Source organism: Nicotiana tabacum, chromosome 19, assembly GCF_000715075.1.
Source record: "Nicotiana tabacum cultivar K326 chromosome 19, ASM71507v2, whole genome shotgun sequence".
NCBI classification, from domain to species: domain Eukaryota; kingdom Viridiplantae; phylum Streptophyta; class Magnoliopsida; order Solanales; family Solanaceae; genus Nicotiana; species Nicotiana tabacum.
In genome coordinates this window covers 43,484,845-43,511,715 of record NC_134098.1, presented here as the reverse complement: position 1 = coordinate 43,511,715, position 26,871 = coordinate 43,484,845, and the positions used below count along the sequence as shown (strand labels likewise).

The 26,871-nt window shown below is 37.7% G+C and overlaps 2 protein-coding genes across 2 annotated transcripts; one reads left to right on the top strand and one right to left on the bottom strand.

Moving 5' to 3' along the window:
• Window positions 1-1,921: 1,921 nt before the first annotated feature.
• On the bottom strand, window positions 1,922-3,147 carry LOC107777386 (uncharacterized). The gene is made up of 5 exons (XM_075239037.1): window positions 2,921-3,147; window positions 2,616-2,830; window positions 2,487-2,561; window positions 2,070-2,417; window positions 1,922-1,932 (listed from the first exon to the last, which is right to left on the bottom strand). Exons 1-5 carry the CDS (start codon window positions 3,145-3,147, stop codon window positions 1,922-1,924), a joined length of 876 nt encoding a protein of 291 aa, XP_075095138.1.
• A 22,999-nt stretch (window positions 3,148-26,146) lies between these two features.
• On the top strand, window positions 26,147-26,649 carry LOC142173446 (uncharacterized). The gene is made up of 2 exons (XM_075239036.1): window positions 26,147-26,437; window positions 26,479-26,649. Exons 1-2 carry the CDS (start codon window positions 26,147-26,149, stop codon window positions 26,647-26,649), a joined length of 462 nt encoding a protein of 153 aa, XP_075095137.1.
• The last annotated feature ends 222 nt before the right edge of the window (window positions 26,650-26,871 follow it).

The window sequence follows — 26,871 nt, the reverse complement described above, 5'->3', positions numbered from 1 at the left end:
TTAGCATTCCATTGACGTGGAGCTTGTTTTAAGCCATACAAGGATTTAACAAGTCTACACACTTTGTTCTCCCCCTGACTTGTGAATCCTTGTGGCAGAGTCATGTAAATTTCATTAAACAAATCCCCTTGTAAAAAAGCATTATATACATCTATTTGGTGTATATGCGAGTGCCTTGTAGCAGCTTGAGCCAGTACAGTCCTTACAGTCTTCATTTTTATGAATGAAGAGAAGGTTACTTGATAGTCTATTCCTTCCTTTTGACTGAATCCTTTTGCCACTAGCCTAGCTTTGAATCTTTCCACTTTACCTGATGCTTTGTACTTTATCTTATAAATTCATTTTCACCCTATTAGACTCTTACCTTCAGGCAATGATACTATATCCCAAGTGTGATTGTTTTGTAAGGCTTCAATCCAGTCTTCATTGCATCAACCCACCTAGGATCTTTCACAACTTCTGAGTAGAAGGTTGGTTCAATAATTTTTGAAGCAACTGTCAAATAAGCTTGATATCTCGGTGTTAGATTTTCATAGGTCAAGAATTTTGATATGGCATAAGGTTTATCTTGATGAACATTCAGTGAAACAAAATCTTTTATCTATATAGGTGGTTTCTTTCCTTTACATGACTTTCTGATATCTGGTTGATCTGGAAGGCTAATAGGAACAACCTGTGATACTTGAATTATTGGTGATTGTATGGTTGATGTCTGTTGAGTAGTTGGCTGTAAGATTTCTGAATGAAGAGATTGAGTATGCTGTGTGAGATCTTGTGTGAACTCTGGTGGTGTAAGAACTTCTTGTTGAGTTATATGTATGTGGCTTCCAGTACTTGTAGGATATGTGATTGAATCTGTAGTGTGAAATAAGTTTTCTATGTTGGGATGAACGAATATAGACTGGCTATTGCCTTGCTTGTTCTTGAAGGGAAATATACCTTCCCTAAACTGAACATCTTTGCTTTCAAAGAATATTCTATCTATTAAATCATATAATAAGTATCCTTTTTGAGCTGTAGCATATCCCATATGTACAGATGGTCTTGATCTAGGCATTAGTTTGTCATGTTGTTGAATTATCTTAGTATAACATAAGCAGCCTATAACCTTAAGATGTAGTAATGCTGGTTTTCTGCTATACAATATTTCATAAGGACTTTTATTATCAATGACTGAGCTAGGCAGTCTGTTAATGAGATAAACAACAACAAGTATACAATATCCCTAAAATTTGATAGGTATTTTAGCTTGGAACCTGATAGCTCTAGTTAGTTCTAGGATGCGTCTATGTTTTCTTTCAGCTTCTCCATTTTGCTGAGGAGTATATGGACTTGTCTTCTGATGAACTACTCCTAGACTGTTGAACAAATTTCCACAGATTGAGTTAACAAATTCTGTCCCATTATCTGTTCGAATTATTTTCACTATTGTCTCAAACTGTATTTTCACAAAGGCAAAAAATTGTTGTATAACCACACATACATCAGACTTCATTCTCAGTAGAAATATCTATGTCATTCTAGTAAAATCATCAACCACAGTTAAGAAAAATCTGTTGCCATCCATAGTAGGCACTTTATAAGGCCCCCACAAATCCATATGAACTAATTCAAAACAAGTAGTTGTTTTAATGCTACTGACAGGGAAATGTTGCCTTATTTGCTGTGCAGCGTGCACAAGGGCATATACTACATGTGTCTATTCTAGCAGATATATCTTGTGTCTTGACTGGTACTAACTTCTTGAGGACAGTAGTAGACACATGACCAAGCCTTCTATGCCAAAGATCTGTATCACTTGAACTAATCTCTTCATTTGCTTCTGTTTCCTTTGTGGCTAAACTAATTGCATCCTGGCATTGTTTGTCCGCTGAGGATGTAGAGACCATTGTTTTCTCTACCAATCACTTTTACCCTCCCACTAAAGAGTTCCTGAAATACACAAAAATCAGAAAAGAAAGCAACTGAACATTTCAGTTCCTTGATTACTTTAGAAACTGACAGAAGGTTATATTTGAACTGAGAAATATAAAACACATTAGTTATTGTGTTTTGATCTGATAAAGTACTAGTTCCAATAGGTGTGACTTGACTTGTTTCTCCATTAGGTAGATGTACTTTCTTTGGCTGGCTTGTTTGAACTAAGGAGGCTTTGTTCAATAACTCTAGGCCTGCTACCATATGGTTTATAGCTCCTGTGTCTATTATCCAATCTTGTAAACTATCTGAAGCTAGTAAAGCACATGGTATACCTGCTGCGTTGGCTGATGGAGGTGCTGTAGAAGAAGCTAAGTTATTTTTGTTTAGGAGTTGCACAATGTGATCATACTGTTCTTTAGTAAATGTGCAGTTACCCAGCAAAGAAGCATTGTTCACCTGCCCCATGTTCTGTGAGTTAGTAGTACCTACTGTATTACCTGTCAATTGAGAATTCTATAAGTTGTTCTCAGTCTAGTTCCCTTTTGGCAACTGATTATTTTGCATACTTATTTCAGACATCACATTGTATGCACCATGAGTATTGGCATTCTTCTTTCTTGGTATGTAATCTGTAGGATAACCTACAATTTTGTAACAATTTTCTTAACAGTGACCTTTTATTTTGAAAAAATCACAAAACAAATTGAAATTCTTCCTAGACTTCTGAAAATTTCCTCCAGTCTTGGTGTACATTGTCACATCATATTGCCCAGTAACAGTAGTGGGATTTGTCTCTAGTAAACCAGCAGTGGCTGCAACTGACTTTTGACTCTCATCACTAATCACCATAGCGTATGCTTGATTGACTGTTGGCATAGGACTCATCAACAGAATCTGACTTCTAGCTTGGCTGTAGGAATCATTTAAGCCCATCAAGAATTAAAACAATTTCAATTTTTGCAAGTGAACCACGAAATCTCTTTATTTTGGGCAATCACACCCAGGAGCAGGAACCAAGGCTTCAAATTCTTCCCACAAATCTTTAAGTTTTGAAAAATATGTAGACACAGATGCAGTTCCTTGACTTAGGGTGGCAATTTTTTTATGTAAATTGTAGGATATTGAGCAATCTATTTTATCAAACCTTTCATGCAAGTCATTCCACATGGCTTGAGCACTTAAAGCATACATTATACCACCAAGTAAGCCACTACTAACAGAATTCATTAACCAAGATAGCACAATCGCATTTACCCTTTCCCAGTGATTTCACATACTTTTTGGGAAATTTTCTTTGGAACAAGTTCCATCGACCAACCCCAATTTGTTTCTTCCTAAAAATGCCATTTTCATAGACCTAAAACACATAGAATAGTTTTCAATACCATTCAATTGAAGGGAGATAAGTTGTATACCACTTACATCTGACAGACTCAAGAATAAGGGGTGATTGTAGTCAATGCCTGGAGCAAGTGTAGGTAGAATTCCTTGGCCAGAATTTATACTCCATGTTTTCGTATATGAAAGTACATCGTAAGTCAACTGATGTAAGCTCTAGAAGGATTAAATCCTTCTACAAGGCTAATGAAGGTTTATCAAAGTGTTAAGTAAGTTAGGATGAATGAGATATGTTAATCATGATTTAAATGAATGTAAAGTCATAATATGACTATATATGATATTTGGATATAAAACAAAAAGTTTGGGAAAAATCAGATTTAACTTACGGAAATATTGAGTTAAGAATTGCCTTGTAACGAGCCGTTTTGAGAAATTAAATTCATAAGTCTTATGATATAATTTTAGGACATAGCAAATATAAAAATGAAGGTCTTGGAACCTAGTTTCCAACGGTCCAAATCATTTATTCATACGACATCGGGGTAGAGAAATATGGATTTCTAAAGTAGGGTTGCCAAGTCACGTCGCCGTAATTCGGAGAAAATGGCAGGTTTATAGGCCAGGTTGCGAAACAGTTTTCTCCCAATCTGTTGAGAGTTACAGGGAGATATTTATATGAAATTTAAAACCCATGTGTCTATTTTCTAACGCTGAAAATTATTTGTCAATACGATATCGGAGTAGACAGATACAAGTATCCGAAGTTGCACTGCTCAAGCTGCCAAGCTGGCAGCTTACCCACCTGCTTGGAGAATTGAGGCGGTGGGCTTATAAGTGGTCTTATCCCCTTATATCTCATCAAAATACAGAGAATACTTACCAAAACACTCTCAAGCCTCCAAGAACTGGTCCAAGAAATTCCAAGCAAGATAAACATCCTTTTCACGAAATCAAGAAACGATAACATTAGAACGATCCCTACGACGTAAGTATCACTATACCGCCTCTCTTTTTCTTTGTAGTTTGAGTTTTGAAAGGTAATTCATGGTTAAGAAAATACCTACTTTCTGTATTTAAGTTTTTAAATATCAAGGGAGGTTGATAAATTTGTTTCCTAATAGTTAGAACTCACGGGACAATGATCGGAAGCCGTGAGTTCGATTTATTTCACTTTTAATGGATTGTTTTGTAGTCCACTCGTGTTGGCTTATTGTGCTGCTGATTTATGGAGTTTGGTAGGATAAAAGGGCATGGAGAAATGTCACATGTGGTAGGGTAGTGGGCTGGTCGCTCGTCGTTGTAATTTCAAGCTAATTGATAACTTATTGATTGGGTGTGTTATGGTATATTGGGGGTTTTTGTTGGATTAAAGGTCCCGAATTGTAGTAGGTTGTTTTCGAGTTGTGGGTTGTATTGTGTTGTTATCTTGCCTATAGTAGGCTTGAGGGTGCAGTAAAATCAAGGGAAATGCTGCCCGTTTTATTTTAGAATCGAGTTATCGTTTGAGATACGTGATATACTTGCGCCATCTAAGTTGTACATGTATTTCTTTGTTATATGGTTGGCGCGCTAGTTGTCATAAGCTTTTGTCGAGTTGCATTGATGACTTGAGGTATGTTAAGGCTATCCTTATTTCATTTTGGCATGATCCATATGATACAAACGAAACGAGTAAATGTACAACTGTCATAAATGACTCTATTCTTAGAAGTACTAGGAGTGTCTATGTTCTTGATTCCCCATGTGTCCTATTATTATATCGTCTGTTCATGGGTCTCAAAAAATACGTAAGTTGATAAAGTTTATGTCATGATATTAATCGAAGGCATATTCATCTTATGACATTCCGAGAGATCTTACTGACTTACTTCATTATGCATTGCATTCATTTATACATGTATATTGACCCATGGCCAGATGGTGTTATATACGCGTATATTATGTGTATATGGGATATAGGGAAAGGTTATGGTGTTATATACGCACCACTGCCTGATCAGTTGGTATACGTTGATGATTTCGCCCACAGTGGTCGAGATGATATGATGGGATGCCTTCAGAGGCTTGATAATGTTATGCATGCATATACCTATGCATGGTATGACATTTATACATATATGCATGACATTAGAAATGTCTCATGATTCACAGAGCTATTCAGACTTACAGGTTGAGTCTTTTACTCCATGTTTCTTTCATGTCTATTATATACTGCTTTTCGTGCCTTATATACTCGGTACTTTATTTGTACTGACATCCCTTTTGCCTGGGGACGCTGCGTTTCATACCTGCAAGTCCTGATAGATAGGTTGAGAGTCCTCCTAGTAGGCTATCAGCTCAGCGGAAGGTGTTGGTATACTCCACTTGCTCCGGAGTTACTTATTTGGTCAGTATGCTTTGGACATGTATTTATTGGTATGGCGGGGCCCTGTCCCAGCCTTTATACCGTTTATGTACTCTTAGAGGCTTGTAGACAGATGTCATATATATGAAAGATTGTATGGCCTTGTCGGCCTATGTTCAGTGTATGAGTGATCATTTTGGTCTTATAGGCCCGTATGTCATATGTATAAGTTTGTATTACACGTTGGGTCGTCCTATGTAGAGTATTCCCTTTTGTTTTATTCTGGTTATCTTATGATGCCCCTTTTGGCCCATTTACCCATAATGGTATGATAAGAAAGATATGTTACGTTGGTACTCGGTTGAGTAAGGCACTGGGTTCCCGTCACGGCCCTGCAGTTTGGGTTGTAACAAAAGTGGTATTAGAGCAGTTATATCCTAGGGAGTCTACAAACCGTGTCTAGTAGAGTCTTGTTTATGGATGTGTTGTGCACCATACTTATAAGTAGGAGGCTACAGGGCATTTAGGATTGTCACTCTTTCTTCTTACTCTAGATCGTGTGGTAGAGCTCAGTTGTAAGAATTCAAACTCCTAAATTCTACTTTATTCGTAATACAACGATACCTACATCCCAAAGATAGTTGGTAAGAGATTGAATGTGGCTGTGGAAGAGTTTAGTCAGAGGAACTCGATTTTGCATCATGCTTATGATGAGTAAATATGAGGTCTTCAGCAGATCATGTGTGTACTAAGACGTGTAAGTTTCATGATAAGGAGCCCCAATGCATGAATATATCCACCCGTATGGTAAAAATCAATAAGAGTATCAGAAGGAAGATACAAGTTGCAACAAGATAAAGAAGCAAGGTGAAGAAGGGTGCGGGGTACCTAGTTAGTGAAAATTATCAGTATTTATAATTCAGACAGAAAAATATAAGCATTGTGAGTTACTTTCAACAATAACAGAGATATATACAATTGGCCACACCCATCTCAGTTATGCCCTATGGGAGTTAACAGATATAGTTTAAGAGAAGGATGGGATATCAAGATCTAGCTGGGGTTAGAGTAATTCAAAATTGTGGATGGATTGTTATCATTAGCTAACATTTCCAAAGATAGTGCCAATGTGGTAATAGATCTCCTTGTGAGACACCAAGGTGATGAACTCTAGAATAGTACAATCAGATATAAATACTAGAATATTCAAAAATTTCAGAAGATAGGCAGTGTGATCCTAGAAGGGATAAATATTTACCTTAGCATGACTCCAGCCCCTAGTAAAAAATAAAATAAAATGTTAGGCGTCCCAAATATCCAGTGAGATGAAGCAAGGGGAGCTAAATGTGAAAGAACGTTTTGTTGAAGTTTTTAAAATAAAATGATAGACAGAAATATTAGTCGGAGAATAAGAAGAGAGTAAATGAAGCATTATGAGTAAGAGGTAATAAATGGGTAATAACGGTAAATCAAAATATGACATGACAAAGTCTATAGTCAAGTGAAGAAAAAGACAAGAGGTGACAGTCCTTGAGACAATAAAACTATATAAGCCGTAAAGTCATACCCTCACTTCGAGAAATGAGTTGGTGACTCGAATGTGATTACCGAAAGGAAAAGCTAAACCCCCTGAGTAATAGAAATCAACATGGGCTAGTGAACAAGATAAGTTGAACATGAATTAGGGACCGAAGGATTTGATAATAATAGGCATCGTGAGAATTTCAGAGATCGCGTTCCAGCAATAATAGAATAGACAACAGAAGAATGGTCTTTAAAGTTCATTCAGAAAGGCGCTTCCCTAAAGCAAGCACTGTGAGCAGAGTTAAACTTAAACGACTAAGTGTTCCAGTTACACTAGGCGTCACCCTTGCGCATAAGGAATTCAATTATCCCTGATACAAAAGGGTTACCATAAGGCGAGTAAGGATCATTGATGATGTGAAAGGACGCCAAAGATAAAGAGGTAAAATATCTATAGGTAAATCGTCGTAGTGCTAAATCTTAGTACTCCCCTAAAGGGGGGAATATAGTATGGTGTGGTATTAAGTCGGAGTTAAGTGGTTTATGTAACTATGAAATAACAAAGGAAGAATGTGGTAAAAAGGCGAAAGGGATGAGGTTGCATTTATTCAGATCCTACAAATATATCGCGACTCCAGAACATTATGCAAGTACGGCGCCAGGGAGAGGCACTAGGAGTTCCCGGCCAGGATGTTATTGATAAATAAGTGCGAGTGGACACTTGATACATCAGGAGCCAGTGCAAGAGGTATGTTAAGACAAAGGACATATCCCAAGAGAGATTACGTGGAAGATACATATGAGAATGGACCAAAGAGTATTTAGTAGTTGACTTAGGAAGAGCCTAGTTATGGCTAGACAAGAGGATACAGAAAAATCAGCATATCATGCAAAATAAACGTAGTGAACCCCAACATAGTGAATTTAGTCTCATAGATATGACATCGTGATCCTTGAGAGATATTCATATAGGTGTTGGTGTAGATAAAGGCACCGTATAAGTGTTACGAAAATAAAAGAGAGTGCCACTAGGGAGACAATTTAAATTTCAGTTTAGAAGCTACACTATGAGCACAATGGTGCGGAGGTAAGTAACTAAGGATAATTATAGGCGAGTAAGAGCATAAAAAATTCCGTCGGGTATACGATGTAATAAGCTCACAACTTTACAAGAGTCAGAGGGTCTCCCCTAAGTACTATAACGAAAGACTAGCTGAGGAAATAAGGAAGAAGTCTTCAACCTAAGCACAGTGTCCTAAAGAGGAAATGATCTTGTATCAATAGTCTTACTACAACATTGTATGCACTCCAAAAAAAAAATGGCACCTATCATGGCTAATGAACGGGAAGTAAAAACCAAAATTGATATTTGAGATCATATGAGTTACAAGAAATTCCAGTATTCGGGGGGTACTAAGATAAGCCAAGCATTCATGCAGCAAGTGGTAGAACGACCAGAAATAGTAATTGCTTATGTTTAAAGGCCAATGAGAAGGTACGAAAGGAAATCTATGGTGCTAGCAAGTTAATGGAAGGTTGCGAGTAGTATAAATAGATATGTGTAGGTCGCAACCTAAAGTATGGTAGAGTGATAATGTGTTAGGTAGATAGGAGTAAGAATAAGAAAAGGTGGGTAAGAAGGTGATAAGAATAGGTAAGGCCTCGGGAGTAAGCCCATCAAAACAAGAGAGCTAATAGTTTCCGTAAGTTATAGAAAGCTCGGTATAGCCTGAATGAACTTGGAGGAGTGTAGGACGAGGAACAATTATGAGAGATGAAATGCTGCCTGGTAGTAGAATAAGGGTGTAACTGTGATAGATAAGAGGATGACATTTATGCCTTTGATTGAGTAATGATTTAAAGAAAAGGGGTTTCATAAATTGCACATGATTAGAATACCCCATAAGATGAATCACGTTGGGATGCTATGAAAATACGATTGAAGTATAGTATCGTCCCTAGGTGGATCAGGAAAATCACTTCAAATGTTCCCTGATGCGACTTGAGCCCTAATGATAATGTATTACGTAAGAGGTTTCAAGTTATCAGCGGTAGATTATGGATCAACATTAATGTGAATCACCAATAGATGGATAAAAGTTCCAAAGTATGAGAGAAGATTAAAATGTCCTTCTTTAGATGAACAGTAATAAGGAAGCATTAAAGGACTTAGATTTATACATATAGGATAAGCAGTGAGAGAGTAATATGGAGTTGGTTAGCAGACCTCGATAATAATAAACTGAAGTAAGTATTATGATATAGTATAACCTACCTAGATTTAGTAAAACCATAAGCATGGATATCCAAGGCTAGGAAACAAGATATAACAATAGTCGCAAGTTCGACAAAGTACCAAGCGAAGAACTTCAGTACGCCTATAGATGCCCAGAGGGACAGCTTATCATAATTCTGTATATGTTCACAAAGTGAGGCCTAGAGGCTAAAAACTAGAGGAAAAAGGAGAGAAAAGTCGCATAGGTGCACATACAAGGTCAGAGTAGTACATGCTGCATGACGGACGGTAGCAACAGTTAGGAGATTGGAAGAATTCCGATCATAAGTCGTAGTGTGAGAAAGAGGCATAAAGAGGGGAATGCCTTGGCATTTGGATTTATTCACAGAACAGTTGCCTAGATGGTAAGGAGAGTAATAAAGTATTTTTAAGAGCTATAGGTTATCAAAATAATAAGCGCATCGGACAACATTCGAGGACGAATGTTCCAAAGAGGGGAATGATGTTACACCCCATATTTTCGTATGTAAAAGTACGTCGTAAGTCAATTGATATAAACTCAAGAAGGATGAAATCCTTCTACAAGGCTAATGAAGATTTATCGAAGTGTTAAGTAAGTTAGGATGAATGAGACATGTTAATCATAATTTAAATGAGTGTAAAGTCATAATATGACTATATATGATGTTTGGATATAAAATATAAAGTTTGGAAAAAATTGGATTTAACTTACGGAAAAATCGAGTTAAGAATTGCCTTGTAATGAGCCGTTTTGAGAAATTAAATTCGTAAGCTTTATGATATAATTTCGGGACATAGCTCATACCAAAATTAAGGTCTTGGAACCTAGTTTCCAAAGGTCCAAACTATTTATTCATACGACATCGGGGGTAGAGAAATATGGATTTCTAAAGTAGGGTCGCCAAGTCACGTCGCCGCAATTCGGAAAAATTGGCAGGTTTATAGGCCAAGTTACGAGGCAGTTTTCTCCCAATCTATTGAGAGTTACAGAGAGATATTTATATGAATTTAAATCCCCATGTGTCTAATTTCTAACGCTGAAAATTATTTGTCAATACGATATCGGAGTAGACAGATACAAGTGTCCGATGTTGCACTGCTCAAGCAGCCATGCAGACAACTTACCCACCTGCTTGGAGAATTGAGGTGGTGGGCTTATAAGTGGTCTTATCCCCTTATATCTCGTCAAAATACAGAGAATACTTACAAAAAAACTCTTAAGCTCTCCAAGAACTGGTCCAAGAAATTCCAAGCAAGATCAACATCTCTTTCACGAAATCAAGAAGCGATAATATTAGAACGATCCCTATGACATAAGTATCACTATACAGCCTCTCTTTTTCTTTGTAGTTTGAGTTTTGGAAGGTAATTCATGGTTAAGAAAACTCATAATTTCTGTATTTAAGCTTTTAAATATAAAGGAAGCTGTAACATCCCAGCCCACTAGTGATACTGTCCGCTCTAGGCCTAGGCCCTCACGGGTTTAAAACACATCACTAGGGTCTATGGCTTGTTAATTAATATACCTAGCATCCCTCTTGCGTTGTTGCCTATGTGGGACACTATCTAAAGTCTAGGGTGTTACATATAACCCCTCTTATGGAATTTCAAGCTAATTGATAACTTGTTGATTGGGTGTGTTATGGTATATTGGGGGTTTTTGTTGGATTAAAGGTCCCGAATTGTAGTAGGTTATTTTTGAGTTGTGGGTTATATATATTGACCCATGACCAGATGGCGTTATATATGCATATATTATGTGTATATGGGATATAGGAAAAGGTTATGGCATTACATACGCACCACCACCTGATCAGTTGGTATACGTTGATAATTTCGCCCATAGTGGCCGAGATGATATGATGGGATGCCCTCAGAGGCTTGATTATGTTATGTACCCATATACCTATGCATGGTATGGCATTTATAAATATATGCATGACATTAGAAATATCTCATGATTCACAGAGCTATTCAGACTTACAGGTTGAGTCTTTTACTCCATGTTTTTTTTATGTCTATTATATACTGCTTTTCATGCCTTACATACTTGGTACTTTATTTGTACTAACGTCCCTTTTGCCCGGGGACACTGTGTTTTATGCCTGCAGGTCCTGATAGATAGGTTGAGAGTCCTCCTAGTAGGCTATCAGCTCAGCAAAAGGTGTTGGTACACTCCACTTGCTCCGTAGTTACTTATTTGGTCAGTATGCTTTGGACATGTATTTATTGGTATTGCGGGGCCCTGTCCCGTCCTTTGTGCCGTTTATGTACTCTTAGAGGCTTGTAGACAGATGTCATGTATATGAAAGATTGTATGGCCTTGTCGGCCTATGTTCAGTGTACGAGTGATTATTTTGGTCTTATAGGCCCGTATGTCATTTGTATAAGTTTGTATTACACGTTGGGTCGTCCTATGTCGAGTATTCCCTTTTGTTTTATTCTGGTTATCTTATGACGCCCCTTCTGGCCCATTTACCCATAATGGTATGATAAGAAAGATATATTACGTTGATACTCGGTTGAGTAAGGCACATGGTGCCCGTCGCGGCCTTGCAGTTTAGGCCGTGACATAGAATTTGAAGTCTGACTCCCAACTGGAACAGGTTGTTCATCAATCTCCATAGCCAAGTTTCTTCAAGAATTTGAAGAAATTGAAAAATTGATTAAAGATTTTAAAAATTGCGGAAATGAAGAATCGAGTTTCAAGCTTAATAGTTTAGCTTGACTGCTCTGATACCATGAACTGATAATGGGTGCTTACCTAGTTGAAGAAGAAGAAGGAAGAAGCAGAGAAATAGAGAGAAGGAGAAGTATGCATGTAATGAGAGAATTGTATATCATTGCATTACACCCATATGTATAAAGATTAGAGATATATATAGGATTAGTTCCATCTCTAATTAACTGACATTAACAACTTAAGTAGCCATTAGGGACTAACTAATCAACTGTAAGAAATTACTCTAATGCCCTTATTTTAACTAGCTATGTTACATCTTTCTCTACAAGAAGTGATCCAACTCCCACAAAATGACTAGAACCAAAGCTTCAACCTTTTGCTCGAGGTAGATGTTACTTCTCATTGTTTAAAGAATTTCTTTTTTCGTTTTCTATGTAACTATAAAGTCTAGGAGTTAGGGGCGGGGCGTGTTTGGTGTAATGAATAATCATCTTAATTTAAAGATATGATCCAAAGGTTGAATTGGTGATATATAATAATACAATGGAGCCAATTAGGTTTACTACTGTGAGGAGGCTTATGGTTCAGAAAGGAAAAATAGAAGTTGTGTTTGTGAATTACGTGATGAAGAAGACGATGCGTTCTTTTAGGATTTTTGAAGTAAATTCCGAAGTTATGAGAAAGAATCCACTATTAGTTTACTTATAAAAATCTGTTGCAATAAAAATAGTGTAGAAAGTTAAAAAAATTTGGAGAGTATTTTTGTTAACAATCAATTATTTTTTAAAAATTATGCAATGCTTTAATACACCAAACCAAACAGTGGATAAGAAATAATCTCCACATAACTAATACCAGCATAACTAATTCTAAGCATTACTAATACACCATATTCAACATTATTCTTATACCTCCTACCAAATGACCCCTTAGTCTCTTTCATTTTATATTAACCACTGTATTCTTGTATTATGAGTGTATCAAAAGAAGAAAAAAGAGTAACAAAGAAGGAGATAAGTTCTATTCTGGGTCTTTGGGGAGCTTGTAAAATCATAGGTTAAGTTCTACTCCGGATATAGTTTCTTTGGTGAGCTTGTAAAATCATAAGGTAGAACTGAATGGTAAACGAGCAAAACTATAAGACATGGAATCAACTCAACTTTGTGAAGCTAATAAGAAAGCCTTGTTACCCAAGGGGAGTAGATATAGGTACCAACCTAGTCGACTAGTTTTTATTAGTTCAGTTGTGTTCTCGTGTAGGTTTTTATATGGGGTAATATTGATAAACGACAGGTGGATGTTCGACGAGTCGACACGTGAAAGTAAAGACATATAAAATATGAGTTAGCAAATAGATGATACCGATTATAAATATGTGACCGATGCTGAATAAGTTACAAAGGCATTAGAACCGGGAGCGAAGATTTGAAAGGAAGACACCGGTTGGAAAAGACATCATTTAATGAGCAGTCGTTACAAAGAATCTCTGTATTAATGCTCAGCGTTATTCAACCATCAATAAGGGTTTTACTTGTATTAAAAAAAGGCTTGATTTGGGGATATTGTCACCCTGAATAGAGCTATAAATAGGAGAATTCATATCCATTGTAGGACATGAAATATTTTGTATGCACAAAAGTCAAAATTTGCTCTTATTCTATAAAACTTCTTTCTCTCTCTTTTGTTCTCATACTGTTCTTATTATTTCCATCGGAAGAGCTGAGCTCGCAGTCAAGCTTGTATTATCTTCAAATTTAATTAATTAATTTATTTCTAATATTAGCTATTTTATATTCTTGGATCAAAATAATTTATGTGTCTATAAACCACATTATAAATTTTTAAATGTATCGCTTTACGGGTAAATAATTTGGCATCCACCATGGGACATAGATAATTGTATTATTACTTTGATCCATTCATTTATTTCTAATGCAATTTGACACTTTTCTTTAGTAAAAGAAAAATCAGATATGGCAGATAATGATGTGAACAACTCTTTCAATGTTGGAACAAACAAAGAACATAAGGATGTGTTCCAGCGTGATGATTCAACAAGTTAAACTAGCAACGAATGAGATGAAATAACTCCAGTTCGCAAAGAACGAAATCCTTGGCATATGAGAAGTTCAACTCCTGATGATATGACGATAAACGTTGAAACGGTCAAAGTTTTGAGAGCACAACAAAGGGAAGTTATGAATCATCTCTCAAGACAAGACCAAGTGATGATAGATTTGAAACATGCGCTTTTGGTTGCTTTCAATAACTCCAATGGAGGAGTTCGAGTTCCTTCTAGTGTGCCTGCAAATCAAACAGTGCAAAGAACCGATAACATCGCTTCAAGGGGGAGTTCGATTTTAATAAAAATGAGGTAGGTGGTGCATGTAGCAGATCCGGGAACGACAACAATGCTAATGATCCTTTCAAAATGGAGCTCATGAGATTCATGAGTGAAATGAATGAACGAATGGACTAAAATATTAAAGAGTCCATGCTCGGATGGATCAGATTCTAGGAGCACCACTGGTGTTAAAGAGACCAGATTCAAAGAAGTATACACAGTTGCTGTTCAAACCAAGTGCGGCCCCGGAATTGATTTCGAAAAGATTTAAGATGCCCAATATCCCGAAGTATGATGGGACTTTGGAGTTCGGATCCACAAGAGTATATCACAACTTATACTATGGCTGTAAAGGGAAATGACTTGGCCCCGAACGAGATAGAGTCTGTCCTGTTGAAGAAATTTGGCGAAACCCTAACGAAGGTTGCTATAACTTGGTATTCTTTTCTACTTGAGAATTTAATTGACTCTTTTAAAATGCTTACAGATTCTTTCATTAAAGCTCATGCCGGAGCAAGAAAAGTTCAAGCTAGAAAGGCGAACATATTCAGAATTCTCAAGGAGAGTCTAAACTATTGCGAGAGTTCGTGATCCGATTTCAGAAGGAGATGATGTTGTTACTGGCAGTACCGGACGAGTGGGCAGCTGAAGCATTCACCAAAGGTCTCAATCCACTGAGCTCCAATGCCTCCAGGAAATTGAAGGAAAGACTGTTGGAATTTTAGGCAACCACATGGGCATATGCCCACAATTGTTATGAATCAAAAATCAGAATTGAAGATGATCAATTGAGCTCTTCGGTGTCATCCAAGGGTCTCAATTTCGATCAGAATCATGATAAGTTCAAAACTAATTTTGATGTAGATCGGAGGTCTTCCAGAAGCCTTTTCCAGCTTTACAAAAGAACTAATGGGTGTGAAAATAAAGGATTTCAGTCATCGGACAAGTTTGCTTCCGATAGAAGGGTGGATCGAGGTCGGAGTAGTAGAGCTTTACAGGAGAAGGAACCATCGAGGTCCCAAGATACAAAATACCCCCGATTATCCAATTACAACTTTAATGTTGTTTGGTCGAACTGGTTTCGGCTATGAGAAACTTTAAAGAGACAAGATTTCCAAAACCAATTCAATTGGATCCTAATCAAAAGGATCCTAATCTATGGTGTGAATTTCATGGAACACATAGCCACATGACTAGGGATAACCGACACCTTCGTGAAGAGGTTGCAGCATTATTGAAGAATGGTCACCTTAGAGAATTTCTAAGTGATCGGGCAAAAAGTAATTATGGGAGGAATCGAGATGTTGTGGAACCAGCTATTAAACCAGCTGCAGGGTCACCTTGCCTAACGATAAACATGATCTTTGATGTTGTTGAAGTAAATGGAGTGACAGTTTCAGCAGTAAAGAAGACAAAGATATCGGTAACCCATGGAAAGAGAATCTGAGAAGCATCAGAAGATGATGAAATTACCTTCATGAAAGAAGATGCTAATGGCCTTCTTTTACCACACAATGATGCTCTGGTAATTTCACTTAAATATTTTAGATTTTAAAATTAAACCTGTGTTGGTTGATCCAGAAAGTTCAGCCAATATCATTTAGTTGAGAGTTTTGGAATAAGCAAAGTTAACCGGAAACATAGTTCCGATAATAAAGCTTCTGGTCGGGTTCAACCTAATGAGTGTAACGACCCAAGGAGAGATTTTATTGCCCACGCATGCCGAAGGCATAACAAAGACCACTTTGTTCGAAGTGGTTGATAGCAACATGGGATACAACGTGATCCTTGGAAGGCTGTGGATTCATTAAATGAATATTGTACCATCAACCTATCATCAATTATTGACGTTCCCAACACCGGAAGGGATCAAGTAAATCAGAGGTGATCAACCTACAGAAAGGGAAATGAATGTAGTAACCTTATCCAGCAACAAGGCGGAAGGAACGAATAAATAGCAACTCCATGAACCAGTGTCCTCTTCTATTCCGGTTAAAGGTGATGTGGAAGATTAGTCATCGGATTTCTATCAGGTGCCGAGATCTTTCCAGGTACCGGAGGAAGCAGATGCTACAAAGTCGTCCGTAGAGGAATTGGAACAAATCACTTTGTTCACGGAGTTCCCGGATAAAAAGGTTTACCTAAGAATGGGATTAAATCCCGAACTCAGACTTAAATATTGAATTTTTAAAAGATAACTTTGATTGTTTTGCATGATCTCTTTCTGATATGACAGGGATGTGGCTGTCCATAAGTTAAGTTTGGACCCTAATTTTTCGCCAGGGAAGCAAAAGAAACGGCCAATACCCGAGGTCAGGAACAAGTTTGTTAAAGAGGAGGCAACTCGATTATTAAATATAGGTTTAATTCGCGAGGTACATTATCCTGTCTGGCTAGCTAACGTAGTAATTGTTCCTAAAAAGAATAATAAAATTCGAATATGTGTAGATTATAAAGATTTGAATAAGGCATGCCCTAAAGACTCTTTCCCCTTGCCAAACATTGACCAAATGATTGATGCTATGGCCGAGCATGAGTTAATGAGCTTTCTTGATGCCTATTCTGGATATAATCAAATTAGGATGCACCCGGAGGATCAACAAAAAACCTCGTTCATCAACATTTTGGCACTTATTGCTTCAATGTGATACTTTTCGGGCATAAGAATGCCGGAGCCACTTATCAATGACTCGTTAATAAAATATCCGAACAACAAATTGCTAAAACTATGGAAATTTATATTGATGATATGTTGGTTAAGTCTTTTAATACAGGAATTCATTTGACTAATTTATAAGAGACATTCGACATTTTGAGGAAATACAACATAAACTTAACCTGGAAAATAATGCTTTTGGAGTTGGGTCCGAAAGGTTTTTTGGTTTTTTGATTTCCCAGAGAGGAATAGAAGTAAATCTCGACAAGATAAAGGTCATCGAGTATATGCCTAATCAATTGACAAGTGTAAAGGAAGAGCAAAGGTTGACCGGTAGGTTAGCGGCCCTTAGTAGATTTATATCAAGGTGTTCGTTGAAATGCCATCATTTCTTTTCACTTTTAAAAAAGAAGAATAATTTCGTGTGGACTCCGGAATGTCAGCAAGCATTGAAAGACCTAAAAAGGTACTTGTCTAGCCCTCTGTTAATGTCCAAAATGAAGGAAGGTGAGCAATTGCTAATTTATTTAGCAGTTTCGGAAGTTGCGGTAAGTGCAGTCTTGGTTCAGGAGGAAGAAGGTACAGAATTTTATATTTATTATGTTAGAAATTTTTTATCGGAGTGGAGACGCGTTATCCGTACTTGGAAAAGTTGGCTCTAGCTCTCGTAGTTGCCTCTCGAAAGCTTAGACCTTATTTTTAGTGCCACCCAATAGCCGTTGTGACCACTTTTCCTTTGAGGAACGTCCTTCATAAACCTGAATTGTCAGGTCAGTTTGATAAATGGACGGTAGAAATTTGTGAATTTGATATAGAATATAAAACTTAGAAAGAAATCAAGTCACAAGTTTTGGCTGACTTCGTGGCTGACTTTAATCTGGGAATGATGCCTTTAGCTGCTAAAGAAGCAGTTCTGGTGTTGGCAACTGTCTTCGGTGTATAGACCTTTTACGGATGGAGCCTCCAATTTAAAAGGGTCCGATCTTGGGATAATATTGGTCACTCTTTCGGGAGAGACCCTAAGACATGCAATTAGAAATGCTCCTTTGATTAACAATGAAGTCGAGTATGAGGCTTTGATTGCAGGACTAGAATCAGCCGGGGGACTGGGCTCCAAGGTAATTGAAACAAAGTGTGATTTCCAGCTACTAGTGAATCAAGTTTATGGGATCTTTGACACTAAAGAGGAGCGCATGCAACAGAACTTGAATAAAGTTCAAGTGTTACTTTCCTGATTCTGGGAATGGTCGATAATTCATATCCCAAGGGAAGAGAACGTGGAGGCAGACGCATTGGGCAATTTAGGTTCATCCACAAAAATGAAAGGAGCCGACTCTAGTGCAATCGTTCAACTTTCACATTCGATTTTGGACGTGGACGAATATTGTGAAGTTAACTCAACCAACCTGGTTTGGTATTGGAGAAATGAGTTAATAGAGTATTTAAGGCATGGAAAATTGCCTGAAGATCCGAAAGCTTCTCGGGCACTACGAACTAAAGTTGCTCGCTATTTCTTTGTTGATAGTCAATTATACCAAAGGTAGTTTCAAGGGCCATTGGCTCGGTGTTTCGGGACATCAGAGCCTGATTAGGTGATGAGAGAAGTTCATGAAGGGGTGTGCGGAAATCATTCCGGTGCGAACTCATTGGTTCTGACATTAATAAGGGCTAGCTATTATTGGCCCCGAATGGAACGAGGCACGGAGGAATTTGTACAAAAATGTGATAAGTATCAGCGTCATGCGCAGTTAGTGCATCAATCGGTAGAGCTTTTGCATTCAGTGGTGTCACCGTGGCCATTCATGAAATGGGGAATGGATATAAATGGCCCCTTACCTCAAGGGCCCGGGCAGGTAGAATTTCTTTTGGTTTTAACTGATTATTTTACTAAATGGGTTGAAGCATGTGCTTAAAAAAAGATTGGAGAGCGAGAATGATTGATTTCATATGGGATCACATGATACCAAAAGAAATTGCCCATGACAATGGGCCACAATTTATAGGTTCCAAAGTCACAAAGTTTTTGGAATGATTGAAGGTCAAAAGGATCACATCTTCTCCATATCATCTAAGCACTAACAGACAAGTGGAGTCAACCAACAAAGTTATAATCCAAAACCTCAAAAAAAAATTAGAGTATGCAAAAGGTAATTGGTCAGAAGAGCTACCGGGAGTGTTATAGGCAAACCGAACAACGATGAAGTCAGGCACAGTAGAAATACCATTTTCACTTGTGTACGGTGCAGAAGCTTTGATCCTAGTAGAGATTGGGGAACCAAGGATAAGGTATTTTTGGGCAAATAAAGAGGTAAATAGTGAAGCAATGTTGATTAAGTTAGATTTGCTTGAAGAGCATCGAAATCTAGCATATGTGAGGATGGTGGCACAAAAATAGGGGATGGAAGGATATTACAACCGCAAAATAAATCTTCGATATTTCAAAGTTGGAAATTTGGTTTTGGGAAAACTAACTAAAATTACCCGAGAGGTTAATTCCGAGATGCTAGGACCAACGTGGGAAGGACCTTACTGAGTTTCAGCTATAACCGGTAAAGGTTCATATTGTTGACGACTAATTTGACCCTCCCTTTTTAAATTAATTTATTTATACTTAATAATTTACAATAAATATTTTAAAGTGTTTTCTAGTAACAAATACCTATTTTTACAAATTAAGTGATAGTTTTGAAATTAATCGCGTAGTATTAACACTACATAATTACAAATATATTTACTATTTTTTATATTATTAAAATAATTCTTATATATACATTACATAGGTTCTATAATTAATTTGATAAATTACTCTTAAATTTCTAGTTAATTAGGCCATTATGTTGGTATTTCGAATTAGTGTTGCAATTTAGGAAAAAGAAGTGTTTTATAAATAGTTAATTAAAATTATAAGTAGTATATGTAGTAATTATAATTTTTGCCACATTTATTGAAAATTGTTAAGTTTATATAAATTAAATTCAAAAAGGAATTAAAAGACAAAGGCTACAATTGCAATTCTCAAATCAAAGACAAAGTAGCCATTACTTAAATCATTTTTGGCCAAATTAACAAGCCCAAACCGAAAATTCACCCAACCCAAACACCCATATCTTTTCACTATGGTGATCCCAGCCACTCTCTTTGCACCAATCGGCTTGTGACACGTCACCATCCCTTACCACTCACACAAGAAACACAAACAGATCTGAGCCGCCCGTTCCTTAGATCAACGACTCACAGTTGGTCTCTATTTCTTTTTAATTAAACCTCAGAGATCTTATCTCAACCATCCAAATTCTTTTGATCCAACATCCCCCGATTTTCCCCACTTAAATCATTTCTACAAAATCTAATTACCAAATAATCGGAGCCGTTGCTCAACATATCCAACGACTCCCATTCCATCTTTCATCTTTAATCCTAAAGACTAACCCTATCCCCCTAGAAACCCTAATCATTTCCCCTCCATACAGCCGCCTTCATTTCAATTTTCTCTCTTTTTTCTCTCATCTCAATTAACCATCTCTCTCAGAACCTTGCACAAATTCATGCAAGGTTACTCGAAAATACTATAAATCATCTATCCTGTCCTTGCTACACCAGGAATCTTGCTTTCAATCACAAATCCAGGACTCCTAAATTCGAAACCCTAAGCTCAAAGAAGAAATCATCTGATTTTCTCTCATAAGTCAAAATCGGAGCCTGAAACTACCCTTTACCTTCTGAAATCCGCAAATATTGCTGCAAATTCGCTTTTTCAATCACAAATTCAAACACCCAAATCCTGAAACCCTAGACTCAAGAATGCAACATCAAATCTCCGATTTTCCTTCGTGTTCCATCAAATCGGAGCATGCATGGAGTCATCTTAGTGTTTATTATGAGGATTCGATGTCCAAAGGTCAAACTCAGTGACCATGTTTCCCCCTCTGTTTCCCAACTGATTTTTTACTCAATCTTGCTATTATCATCTACCATGAGTCACTCTCCACTATTGCTTTGAATCTGTGAAGCCCTAGAGCCTTAAATGACACTATAAAAAGGAGACTTTAATGTTATCACCAACACAACCTAACATTGAAAAACACCTATACAATAGTCTAAGAGCAATTCTGAGATTAAAAAACATAGGGTAAGGTCCTTATTGATTTCTTTTTTCCGTTTTTTGAGTATTATCACTGCTTCGAGTTTGAAGCTTTTTAGGTCTTAAGCAACTAAGAGATATCCTCGTTTTGTCTGCTGCCCTCAAAAAGGTCAGTGCATTCCTAATCTCTCTCTTTTTCATCTTATATGAACTTTATGAATATGTTAGTTATATTCTGAGAATTATAGTTATTTATGGTGTTTGTAATTAGTATGGGAATGCTTATGTTATGTTATAATAGTATATTGTCTGCATAATTACTTGTCCTGCCTTTTGAGTTTTTAATTAATGATTAATCAAGTTATTAAATGATTCTTGATGATTTTCATTTATGAGTTACAACAGTCCACATGTTAAAGTTGTAATGTGCCTTGAATGATTGTTCATACTTACCTAAACTTCACAACCCATTATTGATGATTCTGCAGTAATCTTTACCTTTACATATTGTATCCCTGTATTCTGTTAGTCTTGTGGTTAAGTTTATTGTTTGATAATCTTGATTAAGATGAATCTGAAAGTTTATAAGTTCATGACATGAAAATCTGAGTGTCTAAATGCCTTCCTTCTCTATACCTGTATCTGCTAAACCTAAAGGCAACTTCTGGGCTGTTACTATGGCATCCACATGATTATACCTAACTGTTGGTTTCATTTGCATGAAACAATCTTGTGTAAGTTAACTTGTCTTCTTTTCATGAACCCTAATAGTTCTATTGTATATATTTTGTTAAGATAGAGTTATCCTTTTCTTCATAGATCAAGTCATGATCCTGTTTTGTTACAAATAACTGATAATTGCTGTTAAGCTGAACTTGGTTGTCTCATGATTAGTTAAAATCTTCAGTTACATGTTTAATTCGAAACTCACTTGATGTAGTACTTCCCTATCTTTAATCTCTTTAAACTACTGTTGGTTTTGTGAAGCTTACATGCATCTATCATTAAGTTATCTTATATAAAAGTAGGACTTAGTTATTCTGTTATAATCAAGTGATAATTTTTAAAATCTGAAGCATGAGTACTTCACACTTAGATACTAAGCAAGACTTATGTATGAGTTAAACTTGTTTTGATACAATATTTCCTTTATCTGTAATTCCCCCTCTTCATTGATATGTTTAACTTGATCCTGTAATGTGCAAAGCTCCCCTATCTGTATGAAGTCATAACTTCACTTGAAATGTCTGTGTGTAATAGACTAAATACTATATGTTCCCTGTTTGACTTCATGTTCTTGTCTTAAATTGTAGTCAGTCCTTTCCCTATTATTATTTTAAAACTGAACCTGATCCTTAAACCTTATGAAGTCCTTTGTTGATATTGTCTGAACATGATTGTTTAAAGCTAATACTATTAGGAATATGACTCTGTTGAATCCTTAGGGATCTCATGTTTATATATGTGAATTTGTAGTCGTGTTGAGAGTTTAATCTTATTCATGATATCTTTGATAACCTTTGTAAAAATGGTTAGCCATAACTGTTTTGTCTGAATCTTTACTGATGACCTTTAAAGTTCTAAGTAGTGTCACTAATCTCTTGTGTTGATGTATATATGAATTATGTCCCCACTTTCTTTATGAATGGGTTTTTACTCAATGATTTGCCCCTGTAACACCTTTAGTTTTCTCTTCTATATGTGTTCTAAAGTAAGACCTTTAGGTTTATCTGATATGTAATCTTTATTTGGTATCAAAGGTACTCTGTGTCCTCTTATGTTATACTATTATGGGGGAAAGTATATTTTTGTGGTAAGGGATACTATAGCACTTAGTTTATATTGAAAGCACCTCATTGATATTTAAACCCATAAGAAAAATATGTTGTTAGTGGTTAAGGATATTTGGGAGTGGAGTTTAACTCTAGGTTGGGCTGTCCTCCTTGGCACAAGCATTGCCCTGGGCCTTGAGTCCCTTGGGAACTTTGAAGTGTTGGGGTATTCAAAGGGGGCATCGACCTTGAGTAGAACTTCTTCCTTAGCCCTTAATTCATTAACACTTTTAGTTCTTTAGGGGTTTAGTATTTCGAAGAGGATGATATGGGAAACGGCTCAGGGGATGGTTATTAGAGTTGGTTGATTTCCCCTTTTTCCCACTTTGTACCCGTATCCCTAGTTTTATCTTTTACTTTCCAAAAAGGCAAGTTGTCCAAGCCCATGCAGTGCTATGAAATAGTGATGTAATTATTTTTCCCACTTGTATCAGTCCAAATTATCAATGAAAACATATTGCTTCGGATCTAAATGTATCAAGTCTAAATATTTGTCAAATATCTGCGAATTAGGCCTACCTCCGGCAATGAGAGGTCGATGCGAATTTTAGTAAACGCGCTAGCTGTAATGCACGAATTATTTGCTCTATGAGATTTCCTGCTTGTATAAATGAAGTAACTGGCTCTTGTTCCTTTTATTTTCTTTCTTCTTATTTTTCTTTTGCTTTATTATTATCCCCAAAAAGAAAAGAAAGTTGGTTTGTGTCAACCAAAACTGGCAGATCCACCATACAATCTGAGGTCAAAGGGAAAGATGTCAGTCGCAGAAAACCAAACTGGACATGCTCTGGTCATAGCCGACAACCCGGGGCGATCGGGGAAAAAAGACGATACCAGGAATGATGAAAACGTGGCAAGTATGGCCCAGGAAATGGAGTCTTTAAGGGAAGAAGTATAACATATTAGGGAACTAGCGCACCTGGTCGTGACAACACTTCCTCAACCACCTCGATTCCCTTCTTTGGATTCACTCTCTACCACTTTCCTTCCACATCACGCCAAAACCATAACACCCCAACTTCAGCTCCTACCGCTCAATTCATCCCTCCAGTAACCCCCGCTAACCCATCAAATCCCTTTATTCACACTCCCTACGTATCACAATACAATCAGACACCACAAAACCTGTCTATCACTACTAATGCAACTCACACACCTCCTCGTGATGGGGTCACTTTTTCTACTAGCCTGCACATACTTATGGCATATGCCGCCACCCATGAGCAGTACGTTCCCCTTGTATGTGTCATTTCTGAACCTACCTTTACAACACCTATCACGGTTAAGGTGCCTTATGAGATTGACCAATACATAGAGATGGAGAGGGAAGCCAGGCGTAAGGAAGAAGAATCAATATCTAAGCAGCTGCAAATGTTGAGAAGGCAAATAAAGAGTCTCCAAGTTGCCTGGGGAAGTGAAAGTTTAGACTACGAGGATCTGTGCATTCATCCGGATGTGGATATGCCAGCAGGGTTTAAACCCCCAAAGTTTGATATCTTTGATGGGACGGGTGATCCTCATGCACATTTGAGGGCATATTGTGGCAAGTTAGTCGGAGTGGGGAGGAACGAGAAGCTAAGGATGAAATTATTTATAAGAAGTTTGAGGGGAGAAGCAGTCACCTGGTATACTTGACAGGATCCGCGGAATTGGAGAACTTGGCAAGATATGGTAGAGGAATTAATGAATCATTTTCGATTCAATATAGAGATCACTCCTGATCGGTTCGCACTGGTGATCCTGCAGAAAAAACCATTTAAGTCATTCCAAGAATATGCACGTCGGTGGAGGTCAGAGGCCACCAAGGTGCAACCTCCACTGGGCGACAATGAATTAACCAAGTATTTCATCAGAGCCCAAGAGGAAATATACTCTGAAAAGATGATGGGAATGATAGGACAGAAATTCGCCGAGTTGGTCAAGATTGGAGATTTCTTGGAAGAAAGCATACAATCTGGTAAAGTACAATCCATGGAAGCAATGCAAGCGGACAGCAAGGCCATCCAATCAGGGTCAATCGGCAGCGAAAAGAATAAGAAATAGGAGGTCTCAGCAGTCGTCCCTTACTACCAACCCAACTCACATCACGGAAGCACATCTTATTCCACAAAAAACCATTCACCACCACCCATTTATGCTCTAGTCTATAACACCCAACCATATTACCACCCTCAACCACAATACAACCCTCATCGAGCCAATAATAACCAAAAGCCACAACGACCATATGCTCTTGTCCAAACCACTACTCACCAAAACTGACTTGCTTATGAACCATGCCCTCGTCCCAACTTTGAAGAAAGGGGTCCTAGAACATATACCCCGCTTGCTGAGCCCCTAACTCAATTATTTGAGAGATTGAGAAGAGCATGATTGATACACCCTGTCGAAGGAAGGGTTCATAAACACCCCTCCAAGTATTTTGATGCCACTAAAAGATGTGTGTACCATTCCAATGTACCTGGGCATGATACTAAAGATTGTTTTAAGCTTAAAAAAATGAGATTGAAACTGTGATCAAGAGCAGAGCCATCCAGTGCACTCTGACACTGCCCAATGTGAATTGCAATCCACTGCCAAATCACTGAAACCAGGGAGCTTACATGATCACATTGGACGAATAGTATGACCTAAAGGGAACAATTGTCACTATAGGAAATGCAAACACTGCTAGGATCCCTCCTCAAAGAGCTCAAATAATTACATTACAACAGAGGCCTATAGTGATGGTTCAAACTTATCCGCAATAACCTGTCGCTGCTATAAGAGACGGAGAAAGTCGGGAATACAAAACTGTCCCATGGACGTACCAGCAAAAGGGAAAGGACAAAATGGCAGACTCTGCTGCAGCCCATGGTATGACTAGGTCTGGGAGATGCTACGCTCCTGAAGATGTCAATCGAGAAAACTCATGGAGAGAGAAAATTCAAAGGAGGAACATAACAGACCCAGAAGCCGTCGATATTTGGAAGAGAATGTCAAGCAACGAGTATTCTGTGGAAGAGTAGCTGAAGAAAACTCCAACACATATAATCATGAATCTGTTAATGAGTTCCGATGGTCATAAGGATGCCCTATTGAAAGTACTAAGTGGGGTGAGTGTACCAAGTAACACCACTAGCGAATCACTGGCCGCGACAATTGGGAAAATGGTCTAAGCAAATATGATCACTTTAAGAAGAGACGAACTTCCTGTCGAAGGTGCAAGTCACAACATGGCTCTTCACATCACTGTCAAATGCGGGGACAAAATAGTGTCCCGGGTGTTGGTCGATGGCGGGCCAGGAGTCAATAATTGTCCATTCTCCACCCTATGGGAGTTGGGAATTCATTTAAGGGAAGTCAAGGAAAGCCACGTAAGGGTGAGAGCTTTTGATGGTTTGCAAAAGGATGTTATTGGAGAAATATATTTGGCCTTGCAGATTAGGCCGATTGAACTCCCCATATTGTTTCAAGTAATGGATATCTCCTCTTCCTACAACTTGCTGCTGGGCAGGCCCTGGATACATATGGTAGGGGCCATCCATCCACTTTTCACCAATGTATGAAATTTGAGTGGGGATGCCAGGAGATCGTGGTTCATGGCGAGTGGGGTCACTCCGCTTATCTGGAGTATGCTGTTCCATTTATTGAAGGGCTAGATAGAGTTGCTTTCCATGAAGTGTAAATCATACAGACTACCAAAATGGAAAAGACTCAACAAAATTTGGGAATGCAGTCGCTATATAGGTCCAAGTTGGCTTTGAGGGAGATGATGAAATATGGATACAGGCCAGGAACAGGGCTGAGATCCAAGTCGAACGAAATCACAGATCCAATTAAACATAATGGGCAGAAAGGAAGGCCTGGCATGGGATATCAGCCTCCGAAAGGGAAATCTCGTACCGTT